General features: G+C 37.3%; 1 protein-coding gene across 11 annotated transcripts in view; it reads left to right on the top strand.

The window, feature by feature from the left end:
- INPP4B (inositol polyphosphate-4-phosphatase type II B) overlaps positions 1–13506 on the top strand; it is a 313515-nt gene that overhangs the window by 264852 nt on the left and 35157 nt on the right. For all 11 annotated transcript variants that reach the window (XM_062637265.1, XM_062637263.1, XM_062637270.1 and 8 more), the window contains 5 exons: positions 123–246; positions 1287–1404; positions 5889–6029; positions 9288–9385; positions 13114–13226. In XM_062637265.1, coding sequence (XP_062493249.1) covers positions 123–246; positions 1287–1404; positions 5889–6029; positions 9288–9385; positions 13114–13226 — 594 coding nt within the window. The remainder of the gene's footprint in view (positions 1–122; positions 247–1286; positions 1405–5888; positions 6030–9287; positions 9386–13113; positions 13227–13506) is intronic.

Raw genomic sequence — 13506 nt, 5'->3', positions numbered from 1 at the left:
CTATGCTGTTTTCCTCAAATATCTAAATATTATTTCTGTTGCTCATAATGATAGCAAGCCTCATTTCAACTGTGCTATAACAGTACATCTGTTGATTTCATATGGTTTCACTGTCTTTATAGCTCGCTGGATTGGTCTGTGGGTTTATAATCAAACTGCACACAGGTTTGCATGATCAAGGATTTTTACAGCAGCTTCATACTGTTGGATTGCTTGTGCAATATGAAGGACTCCTTAGTACATATAGTAAGTATTGTTCTTGGACAAAGTTTCTTATGTATTCAGACCAGTTTACCCAGGAGGTTCTTATTTTAACCTCTGTTCTGCTTCCAGTAATTTGGCTTACGAATCAACAAGTACTATCCTTAGGAGACAGTAGGCTTCCATATAATAGCACGGTTGAAGTCATTGATACTGTGCTGTCAATTCTGCATCAAAAATTACTCATTCATTTTATTCTCAATTCCTCTGAGAACACTAGCTGCTAATTATTCCATGCAGAGTGCTGAACAACATCATCTTAAATACAGGAGACTTCTTCCTCTGTACAGCTAGTGGAACTTTTGGCTTTAATAAAACCTGTCTCCATTTGTATAGGCATTTGACCTAAGCAGGTTTATAAAGCTAATCCAAACAGCAGACTTAAACAGTTACTGACTCTTATCAGCCTCTGCCCTGAACACACCAGTATTGGTGATGTGAAGATAGCTTGAAAGCTCTTTAATTCCTAGCTTGTTATAGATGTCATCATTTGATACTTATTAAAAAGAACGTTTGGAGGGAGAAACTACCTTATGTTTTAAAATGCTGGATGTATTGGATCCTTCCCCAAATTAGAGATTTTGACCGAAGTAGGGATTTAGCATTTGTGCAGCTCTTTAATGCACAGGCAACTGCAGATCCTCACTTGGAGATTGCTATCAGGCTCCCTTTTGCATGATGCTTGTTGTTATTCTCAAAACCTTTGTCCTCCATCAGTAGGATGGTCTTTAAAAACACTTTCAGAATAGACAAAAGAGGCTTTTTTTGAGGTTATTGTATGCACATACAGAGCAGCCTGATTTTCAGTGGTACTTAATACTCATAGTTATCATTTAGGCCACAGAGAATTGTCAGCAGTTCTAAAAATCAGTTTGCTTTTATGTAGATTACTTTAATGTAGATCTAGGACTGTGATTTTTTAGAAGCACAGACTGGAACATATAATCCCTGTATTGCTTTACTATAACCTATTCAGTGACTGATCTATCTACTCTGTTAAGAGCCTCTGTAATCTTTCTATATAGGTGAAGAAGCAGGGATGCTGGAAGACATGGCTGTGGGAATTTCAGATTTGCAGAAAGTAATGTTTAAAGTCATCGAAGCCAAATCAGAAGATTTTTTGCCTATCATAACTGGAAGGCGGTAAGAACTTTGTTTCCTGGAGCCCATGGCATGTATTTTAATCTGTAGCACATGAAAGGCCCAGATAGTGTTTTTCTTGTTGATGAATTCTATTACATGGAAAGTGCAGTAGTTTTACTTTTCATGAGGTGAGTGGGGATATAATGAGGTAGTAGTGATTTGTAAAGCTAGCATTAAAATGGGTTCTGGGTTACTTTCCTGATGAAAAGCTAAAAGTTCCAATTATTAAAACAAATTAATCAAAACAGTGTCTGGGTTATGCAGAGTTTCTGTTGTGTTTTTCATACTGATTCAAAGAGAGGTGACAAGGTCAGTATTTACAAAAGTGGCCTCTAACTGAAGAAACGTTGGGTTTGAGGTTTCCAGAACTTGTATTTCATTGTGACAAATGAAATTACATTTCTAAGAGTTAGGCCTTCATGATCTTAAGACAAAAACTGAAAAACTCAGGCACCAAAACCTAGTGGTAACTTCTGAAAAATGAAGCCTATCTTAGTTGCTGAAGACCACACAGGACATACGCAACCTCAAAAATCCTTGTGCAAAGCCACTGGTACATTATGCATCTCGCATAAGCACTGCTGAATATCAGGACATAAACTTCATGAATTATGGCTATGAGAGGGTTAATAGGTTGTTACACAGGAGGAATGGGGGTTTTATCTTTGGTATTATTCTAGTCTGAAGCTCCAAATGTTTTTACTTTTGCAGAAATCACTTCCTTAGTAGTATCATTATTCTTAAGATGACCGTAAATTAAATTCAGCTAAAAGCAACAACTTTTAGAAAAGATGTGTTTCTTCTGAAGAGGCTTTTCATCACTGATTTACTTAATTATCTGGGATAATTCACTCTTATTCTATGGGCCTGCTGAGAAAGGATTGAAATAAATAGCAGGATGGCCGGAGTATGATAGGCAGTGCATCGGGAATAATTAAGAATAATTATGATGTGTACGTAAAACAGAAGACATACATCCTTTGCAGATTACAGCAGTCAAAAAGCTTGAAAAATCCAGCAGCTACATTTACTGGCTTGCTGCCATTACTGCAGTACACTGAACTGTCACACTAGGAGGTCCTGGCTTGAAAAGAGACTTGAGCTTTGAGCTGCCTGAGGCATTCTGGGTTGATGGAGTAGTCAGTCTTTAGGAAGAAGAGTTACTGCCTGTGATTGCTGTACTGTACTTACTGGCAGGTGTTCACTGGATGGAATCGGTATCAGGGAAAAAGAAAATTAGAATCTTAAAAGCTTATGTGTCGGAGCCTCATTCTTGTTAGAGCTGTGGTGAGACAGCTCCTATCACACAGCATTGGAAGTCAAGCATAAAAAGAGAAGACAGTGGAAAACTTAGTTATTTCTAATTAGTGTGTAGGATCATTTGGCTTGTATACATGGTGTGGCTCAATAAAATGAGGCCGAAAGACTCTAGAAATGCAAGACAGAAGATTAATTCAAATTCTTATCTTGCAGAGTCAGAGTATTCACTTGCAATTGTTTTTCTGGGGAAGCGCTTAAGACTGAGATTCCATGTACACAAACAAATCAATCCAAAGAGTGGTGGCATTGACTATCAGTGTGCTAACCTGCTGATGTGGGTGGCTGACCCTGGCCATCCAGGAAAAGTGCAGTTTAGTTCAGGTGCTCAGGTTCTTTTATTATTATAAGCATTAGATTGTAGTATTTTATTATACTTACATTCTATAGAAGAATTTTATTAAAGTATTTGTACATCTGAACTTTGAGGCACTGCAGGATTTGATACCATGTTTTCAATGAAGCCCGCTATCAGACTAGCACTTTTACAGCCACATTGGAATGATCTAAAAAGTCATCACTCAGCTAAAAGAAGAGGTAGGTAAACACTTCCCAGCTGAGATGCAGTGACTGACCATGTGTGCATTGTTTTTTTTGTTGCAAAGCAAAGGTGTGTATAAATGCCTTGCTATGGAATGATGGCAAATATTAGAGAATAAGGCAAATAAAATCAAAGAAAGGGATATTCTTAAACAGTGTATAATGCCAAAATTTATATAATTTTTTCGGAAAGATGTGATTTATTATTTACTCTCTTAAACGTGCTGGATTTCTCCACCCAGTTGCCCTGAGAGATCGTTGAATGTTAAAAATTATGTACTGATATTTCCTTCCTATTGGAAAAAGTGGTAGTTACCTTACTCATCTCATGCTGAAAAAAGATGGTATCTCTGCACTAATTCTAGCCACAAAAAGACAGACATGACGTGGCAATAAAATTTACTGCTGTATTAGTGTTTAATGTTTAAATAGAAGCACAGGACCTGTAAAATCTTTGGTAAATTAAGATCAAGCAAGTCTTCCAGATTTCAGTACTTTGAATTATTTTTTTCTTTTTTGCCCACCTGACTTCAGTACCATTTCTGGGCAGCAATGTGAAAGCTTGGGAGCCTTTTACTTACATGATCAGAAATGAGTTGTTTTCATTGTGCTATTAGAGTTCGTTGGGGTTTTTTTCAGAGTTACCACGGATTATCTGTGAGACTTCTAGAAAATGTTTCAAAAGAAAGGAAGAAAAAAATAAGGGAGGGGGCAAGGGGAGGCTCTCAAATGACACCAATGTTAATTTATCATGCCTAAAGGACAGCATTTCCTAATGTTCTTTCACACACCGAAAGTTTTGTAGTGATTTGGGGGTGTGAAATGTAGCAGTGCAAGGATTTGGTGGCATTTTGGTTCATCAGTGTATGCTCTTCGAATTAGACTAAACCAACATTTCTTCTCAACCTCATGAAAGCACTCCATCACAGAAAAATCTCCTGGCAGTACCTGACAGCAACTAGGAGAGCTCTCATGCAGCCTGTGAATGAATGCTTTTATACAAAGGTCATTTGAGTTCTTTACTGTCATCCTTGCTAACTCACTATTTCTTTCACACAGGTGAATTAATTAAACAAAACACAAACCAAATAGACTTATCTGGGGAATGAAACTATTTCTTCACACACACTTATTTTTTTCCCCCTTCTAAGGCATGTATCCTCCATTGAAAACTGATAACCCCCCTCAGTAGGGAGCATTTGGCATTTGCTCAGAGATTACACATTAGTTCTAGCCTGTACCAAGGCAGAACCAAGGCATATGCTGTTGCCCTAGTTGCATGTAATTACAATTCAGTCACAAGTCTGTACTGGATCTATTATATTTTGCTCTCAGATATGTGGACAGGATAGAGGTTCAAATGCAACCATGAACTCTTCTAAGCTAAAATACGTATCCGAACACCTGCTTTGAGATAGTGCCACTCATCCCTCCAGTTTGCCAAGCCTGTCAGAGCTAGTGCAGAAACTGCCTCTTTTCTTCGAGGTTTTCTGAGTCTTCTTTCCCAAATTCTACACATGGGAAATCCAGACTGTATTTTAATTTCTTAGCAAGCATGTGATTGATTAAAATAAGGGTTGGAGTGACTTCATGATAGATTTCTTTTAATAGCTGCAAAAAATTTTACTAGCTGAAGTTTACATGCAGAAGTTGTGTGACTTTTTAGGCCTGGTTTCTGTAGGTAGGATATAGATCTTCCTTCCCTTCTGTTGCTGTAATACTCTTCCTTCTTGGTGGTACACCAGATGTGCTCTGCCGGAGAGAAAGCCTCAGTCTTCGTTATCGGTTGGCCATGTTTGAATGATTAAAATGCCAGATCATAGAGACAAATGGATTTGCTTCTAGTCTGTTCCTCTTTTATTAGACTGATTGCTCTAATAATTGAAAGAAACCTAATAAGCCTCAAGTTAACAGCATGCTGTTGTTTCTGTTGTGGGGTCAGACATCAGTCCTCAAATTCAACTTGGAGGGTTCCACATAATAAGAGTTTAGACTGGCAGCCAAAATAACATGTTTTTCATAAAATCAGACCAAACACAAACATATAACCACAGCTGTTCTATATTACATCTCTTCTCCTAAAATAGGATTCATGTTTGTGTAATGAGCCTTCAGTTATTATCTTCACAGAGTCAGTTTTGTTACTGGTGGTGCTTTCTATCCCCAGGGAGAAAATCCAGCTGCTGAAGAAAATGGGAATTTTGCTTTGAGCTTTTCTGAAAGGTTTTTGCTCATATTGCATTTAGAGTGGTTACAGGATCAAGTCATGACTTCCAAAAGGGAGTTGTGGTAACTCAGTAGGATGCATTTTAATATTTGAGGAGTTCTCACTTGTGTTTTCGTAGCTGAAGATTTTTTACTGCTTTCATCCTTAGTCCTATTTTCACTTCAGTAAAGAAGTCACTATCAGGAGTGTGTGGTTATATTTACCTGCCTTTTTTCCATATAGCTCGGTTATCCTCTTAAAGCCAGCAAACTGAATCATCACATTTTATGCTTCGAAACAATTAAGGGGAAAAGGGAAGGACTGATTTATAAGTCTCTATGCTCTCTATAATTTAGGAAGGCTATAATTTCAAGCAAACTAATTGATATGCCCATCCTTATTCATCTTTTTATTTTCCTAGTGAACATTATGTTATAGAGGTCCAGCTTCCAGCAAAGATGTTTGAGTTGCTGCCACAAGAGATTAAAGAAGGAAAGCTACTTCGCATGTATCCAGTACTCTTTAATGTTGGAATCAATGAACAGCAAACACTTGCAGAGAGGTAAGAGAAAATCATGTTTCATTTTCTATCCAAGTATGCTGTGCTAGTATAGGGTATCTCCCAGGACTAAAAATAAATCTGTTTTGTTACTTGTTGCTGGACCATCTCACATTTGCTTGGTGTGTATTTTAAAATGTATTAAAGGAAATAAGCACAAGCTATGAAGCCATGCAAAATAATGATAAGTCCAAGTGAAGATATGACCACATGCAGGGGTGCGTTTCACACGGCCAATGCCAAGTTTCCTCTGGGTACAGATATTAAATTAATTTCTATTTCACAGATGTAGAAGTTTGTTTCAAATACGAGTTTGAAAATTGAAAATTCTCATTATCTTAGAAGCGGGGTTGAAGATGCTGGGCAAGTCATAAGCTAGAAAGAGATCATTTTTCACAACTTTTTAGGGCTTTTTTCCAGGGCTGAGGAGTGTTAGTTAGTAATAGGGAATGCTTAGTTTTATGTTTGTAGAAACGTTAAGGCTAATGTTATAGTTCTGATGTGCTAATATTAATCCTCTGAAAAGATTGCTGGAAACTAATTAATTAGCACAATAAAAGTCAAAGTTTCAGCAGCCTGTTAGTTTTCCAAGAGAAGGTTATCTGTCCATGATGTTTAATTATCAAGTTTGTGCAGTCCTAAAACTGCAAGGCAGACATCAATAATGAACAGCTACTTTTTCTTTTCTTCCTTAACTGGTTTTATTAACAGGGCACCTGAGAGACATTTATCATTAGACTGCATTCACTACAAACTCAAAAGCAAGTGTAGCTGGGGAAATAGAGTGAAATAGCGAAAAAAGAAGTTAACTGGACAGTAAGCAAGAAGTTAAACACAGCAGGAGTTTCATGTCCTGTTCTATGTAGACAGCAGAGTAAAAGTAGTCTTTTGTCTTTTAAGGAAGTCTTCTAAGGAATGCCATCAGGTATCTTTGTGGATATCTGTGGGGAACTTCTCTAAATTGTGAGTGGTGATGTATGAGAAAATTTAGATAGCAAATTGAAATGAGAGACATAGGCTGAATCATAAAATGGTAAAACCTGGCATTTTACTGTTGAAAAAGTCAAGTGGGTTAGAGAACTTGAAACGTTCTTGAAAATTAAAATGGCTTGTACTTGATGACATTAAGAAGGGAAAAGTGATGCTATGAGAGGAGTGACATGGCCAAGGTGATAGGGTACAACATCAAAAAAATCAGTCATGACAATTGTGACTGGGACACAACAGGTTTCTCCAAAAGCAGAGGAGTATGCAGGAACGAAGAAGCAAGTTCATGACAGCATACATGGGTGGGATAGGCAGGAAGGACTATTACATTACAAATGCCCTGAAGAAATATTTGACAAGATTTAGAAGCAGCCTGGATATATGGAGGCTTGTAGAGAGGAGTTGGTGTGAAAAGATGTCTGGCTTGCAGGTGGCGTGATAGGAAGACTGGTAGTCTTGTTCACAGTGGGGATTTTACATTATGGACAAAGAAAGCCATGAATGAATAAATAATATGTGTAGATCTATAAATAAATATATGTATACTAATATATATATATATCTCAAAAAAAAGTCAAGTTGGATTATTCCATGCAGAAACAGTTTTTTCTGCATTCACTTACAGGTGTAAACGTTAGACTTAATTCAAAATACTGCTTAACTCCTAAAGCTGCACCTTTGTCTTTGAGATTGGAAACACTGCACATGCTTTTAGGTAAAAAATATTTTTGTGGGGGAAATTAACATGAGACTAGAAAGAAAATTTTGTGATAAATTTCTAGAAAATGTTGTTTTATTTAGATGAAAACATCTCTTCAGTACAGCACAGTTGAGAATGTATCTGATTTAAAAGAAATATTCTTATGTGACAGTGCAGCCATGGCTATTGAGGAAGTAGTCTTTTCCCTCTTAACGTGTTTGAATGTTTCATTTCCTTCTGCATGATGTAACAGTACATTTGGTATCTTCTGATTTGTGTTCCCTTTTCTCCGCCTGGTAGAGAAAACTTACCTGTCCTGAAGAGGTTTACCTGTCCACGTCTCTCTTTCTGTACTCCACCATTTCCTTCTCTGTCTCCCTTTTCTTTATTTCAAGGCTGTTCTAGAGATGAGTCCTAACTGCCCAAGGGACATTCCTGTCTTTATACTCATATATCTCACAGCAGAGCTACCAGGAGATTTATATTATATATTTCTTTTTTAGCCTGTATTTTCTACAACTTGGCTGTTGCAAGAATTTTGATCTTGTAGATAAAGATACTTGCCTATGTGGCTATGGTCAGTTCATGGGTAAGCATAATGGCATCCTGATGTTGTCTGGATTTTCTGTGAAGTGCAGAATAGCTAGGATTAGGGGATGTGTTCCCAGCAGACTCTGCTGCTGCAAGAAAGCCCAGAACATGTTCCTGAGCCAGTTGCAGCACTGTCAAGCAACTGCTGAGGTCTGTGTGCCACAGTAAGCTTAAATGAAGACAACTGAAGCCAGCTAGCCTGCAGGTCATAACTCTGTAAAGCTTAATGGTGAAATCACTGCTCAACAACATGGAAATGGTACTGTCATTGGCTTCAGATACAAGAAACCAAGATAACCAACAGCTCAGCAGTGTTAGGTCAGAAAGGGCCCAGAGAAGTAATCAGTTTGACTATTTATAGCAAATATTCTCAGACCATAGCAGAAAATATTTCTTCAGGTTTTCCACCTGACACTTGAATATCTTCCATCTTGTGTGGCTTCAATATTGTCCAGCTCTGGTAGAAATGAATACACTTAAGCAAGAGCAGTAAGAGATGTAAGAGATGTTGTTCTCAGCCTGTGGTGCCATCTGAAATTCCCACAAAGAGCCCTTGCATTTATGCAGGATTTGTGAAGGTAAAAAAAAATATGTGCTTTATTGAATGTTTGTCTGTAAATGGATTACTCTGTCCATATGATTTTGGAAAAATTATCCATGTGTAATGACCTCATTCTGAAGTATTAAAATATTAGTTACAAAGCATATGAGAGATTAGCAACTACATGTTTGACAAAATCTACTACATTCAATGCTGGAAGGGAGGGGGAATAAAAAAAATAAAGTCCTGTGGACGGTGTCCTTGCCTGTATCAGGGGGTTGGAACTGGATGATTTTTAAGGTCTTTTCCAACTCAAACTGTTCTATGGTTCTATGATTTCTGCATGCAGAGAAATCATTTTGAAGGATAATTTAGCTTTGTTTTAGTTTTGGTCATTTGTTTGGGATTTTCTTTTCCATCGTTTCATTGTGCTTTTTTATAGGTTTGGAGATACCACTTTGCAGGAAAACATTAACCAGGAAAACTTAGAACTTCTAAAAAAATATTACAAGCTGTTTACAGAAAAAATGCCTCCTGATTGTAAGTACAAAATAATGCAATGTGCAAATGGCTTTGAAAAGGTTTGATAGATAGAAGATTCTAAGAAAGTAATGTTACCACAGTATTGGTGTGCGGCTTTTAGATTTAGGCTTCAGTCCCATAACTTGTTCCATACAGTTTAACACTCTGAACATGGCCTGTACACAGCCCTGCTGAAGTCAGTAGTGATTGCCCAACACCACAGCAGAAACTACAGGGAGAGTGAAACAGCATAATGATGACCCAAACAGCTCTTTTAAATCTTAGTATAATATGCCTTTTGATATTTCAAGTAGAGGACAGTCTGTACCTAATATATTTGTACAGAAATACTTGGTGGGAATTTTCATCAGTTTCAGTCATTCCCTCCATTCGTATTTTGCAAATGTATTAAGGTATGGCAAACCACTGAGAAACTGGCAGATGCAAATGCAAGCAGTGAGCCACATCATAATGTCACTGATGTGAATAACAGGGTTCCATTAGAATGGGCCCTATATTTCAATTTTACAGAAATTTGGTATCATAAATATTACGAGTCTGTTACTCTGATTCTTGAAAGCAAACACTGAAAAGACCATTTGTATCAATCTAATCCTATTAAAGTGGTCTAAATGCCTAAACTGTATTCCCAAATGATGCAAATTTTATGGCCTTGTTTTAAATAGCTTGGATTTCAGTCTCTGTTCCTTCCCTTTTTATAAAGGGGGGGGATGAATCTTTTAAATCTAAAGGCCTGTCATCCTACAGGATTTGCATGTGCCTTCTCATGGTGAATACTGCCTGTTAAAATGCCTTGCAAAGCTTCTGTTCTTATACAGCATACCTTGTGTTGGTTAGTTTTGCAAATTATCTACTACATGTATGTACTGGGAGTTATACCTAGTGTGTCACTGTATATGTGTATATACTTATCTTTTATCTCAGGATAATTTTCAGATGTTAATAACTGTGACAGAAATGAAAGTTCTGTTGTTAAACAGTGGGCAGTATGCCCATCATCCACCCCTGGCTCTAGGATTTCTAGGATTTCTACAGAGAAACTCATACAAGAGTTAGTAATTAATTTAAGGGAATCCTGCCAAGAAAGCATCCTGAAAAACTAACCTCATCTGGGGTTAGGTCTAAGGTAGATTTGCTACCTCATAAATGGTTCAGATTATATAAAAGCAAAAATTTGCATGCAGATAGGATTGGCCACTTTTCAGTAACAGAAACTAACCTTGTACTGTCTTCTTGCAGAAGGATTATTAGTGAGCCACACAGTCTTTCTGGACTTCTTCCAGACTGTGCAGGCTTTTAAGAACTACGCTTATCTAATTCATCATGTCTTTTCTGGTTATTATTGCCTTCTTGCTTTTTCTCTGCCTCTAAGATCTGAGTCTGTTTTTCATCCGAATTTTTACAAAAGACAAAGCACCTTCTGGTTCCATTGCCTTACCCAGTAGCTCCCTGCCATTGCATGGAATCACTCTTGGACCCTCACTTGGAATCACTCTTGGCTTGGAGAAACATGCATTTTAAACCAGCTCCCTGGAAAAACAAAGTCAAGCTCTCCAAATCATTCAGCTGCAGGAGGACTTCAATTCCTTTCCTGTCTCCTTACCTCTGTGCTCATGTTCTTAAGAAGCTAACCCTCCATGCAAGCTGGCAGCAGCCCTGGTGTTGTGGTGAAGTGAGAGTCATTCAACATTGATGGCTCCTTGATGGTTTTGTCACACCTTTCCAGATAGTTTCCTGTAATGCCAAATCTTTGCTGCAAAATAAGTGCAGGACTCACCCAGCTCAGAAAGCTCTTAGTTACAAAAACAGTTCTTGTAAAGCCAGACAGAATTTAGGGACTCACAGCCTGTTGGCCAGGCTGTTGCATCCACCACCCTTAGGCAGCCTCTCTTGCCTGCTCTTCATTCATATATTCCATTTCAATGAATTAAATTTTCCACTCCCATAAAAGTATTACCACCTTTACTGTTTTTCTTTCACCTCTGTAATTTTGATTGCAAATAATAGTAATTGGGAAGACAGAGAAAGCTAGACTAAAAGTCTTCAGCTGCATGTAACTATATGCTGAACACTGATTTGTCTTCTTTTAGATGAATATGCACTGTGTCACTCACCTGTTTCTTAATCTCTTTAATTATCTAATAGGAAACTGAAAACTAAATAAAAATGTGTTTCCAGAAAGATTCCTACTAAAAATGCCAACCAAATGTAGCACTGATTTAGGCACCAAAATAGTACTGCTTTTATGGAGTAGCTAATGATAGTAAGGGTAGAAAAAATGTGTGATTGTTGTTTAGTAGTACCTGATTAATTGAACAGTTTAGAACTCAAACAGCTGAAAACATGAAGAAACTCATGTCATGAGTGATATTCAGTGTTGCTGGTTTGATACCCAACACCCACAGCAACATCAGTTCATCATTGTCCCGTGTGAGAGGAGGGATACATGCAAGGTTTAGAAATCCAGCAAACAAAGATTTTATTCCATAGCATAATAATGCATGTAGCGGTACGTGCATTTTCAACACAAAGTCTGTGAGTCTGTTACGTACTTCCAGGCTTTTCCCCCTTATAATCTATAAGAATGATTTGATGGTTTAATGCTGCTTTATGACACAAAGAATTTAAGTGATCAATCACATCCAGTCAAGATGCATCTTATTTGCTGATACTATAAATTAGGAGAATCTTGCTTTACCTGTGGTGAAGTCATCTCTCTGAGATGACTCATTTTACGCTGTGAACCAAGGGAAAACTGCTATGAAACAATAAAATACTTACCTAGTTATGCATTCCCATAATCTGGAAGCATCTTTTTAGAGTACTCGTTGTATGCTATGTGTTCGAAAGAAGCAGGTGCAAGGTAAATATAATAGTCTAGCAGGTTGTAATGTATTTTTATATGCTCTGCATTATCAAATTGTCTGATCAGGAATTGTAATACAAAGATAAAACAATCCTTATTAAGATTATTGCAAAACTAGTTTGAATGCGCTTTTTCTGCAGTTTTTTCTTTTTGGCAGAGCAGTATGAGTAAGGCAGCTTAGACATTTAAAAATAGTTCTTGAGTATATTTAAATTACTTCTTACTATGAATCACGGATAGGGGAAACTACAGAATTCATTACAGATAAAAGGTAAAAGCCTGTTGATAAGAGGGATCATTCCAGCTGTGATCACATTAGGAGAATTGATTTTGACCTGCATTAGTACTTGCCTCACTCTTTGAATTGAGTGCAAATCTTAGGCTTGGGACTTGAAGAAGTAAATTTGAAAAGCAGATTTTGATTGTTTCTGCTGATTTTCAAAACTAATGAAGATAAAGGTAACATTAAAACAAACCCACAAAACAGAAGAGCAAATTAAATTGCTTATTCTTGAGTTGCCACTAGACATCTGTGATAATAAAATGTCAGCTCAGCTGCCATACCTAAGGCAATTAGGTATAATTTTGGATTTTAAGTAAACCTGAAATTATTTTGTATTTCAAAATCAAAGTTCCTCAGACTGAGAAATATCCTTTGTTAAATCTGGGGGGATGTGTGTGGTGTGGTGGTGGTGTTTAGTGTTGTTTAACTCTCTTCTTATATTAGGAAGTAAAGCATCATTTTCTAAGAAAAATGAGATGTAACAAAAGCAAAATACTTTGACCTAAAAAATGCATCCCATCACAGCAGATTTTTATATGCTTGATTATTTCTCTACTCATCAACCATTTTTTTCAGGTCTACCACATTTTCAAGAACAAAATGATTTAAAGGGATTGCTAGAAAATCTCCATCAAAATATCCAGGCCAAAAAGAGAAAGAATGTAGAAATCATGTGGCTGGCTGCGACGGTAAGTCCTCTTGTTTCATATGTGTTCACATGATTTTCGTATGCCTGCTGACACTGTAAGCACAATGCATTTTAAGGATGTAATTGGGAAACTCATTGATTAAAGTAGATAGGCTGAAATGGCTCTCTAACGTTTCCATTCTGATGGGCTCTCATCCCACTCATGCATGTACCTCTTCTTCCTACAGTTAAATTACAGATATTATATTTTCCTGCTTTCTTAACTTGTAGAACCTGCTAGAATTCAAAGAGAGAGATGGTCTTGGTCACTTTGTTGTCCC

The sequence above is a fragment of the Pezoporus occidentalis genome, unplaced genomic scaffold (genome assembly GCF_034315485.1).
Source record: "Pezoporus occidentalis ecotype Australia unplaced genomic scaffold, CSIRO_AGI_Poc_V1 ctg51, whole genome shotgun sequence".
In the NCBI taxonomy this organism is placed as follows: Eukaryota; Metazoa; Chordata; class Aves; order Psittaciformes; family Psittacidae; genus Pezoporus; species Pezoporus occidentalis.
Note: the sequence above shows the minus strand (reverse complement) of the source record. Positions and strands in the feature narration are given on the sequence as shown.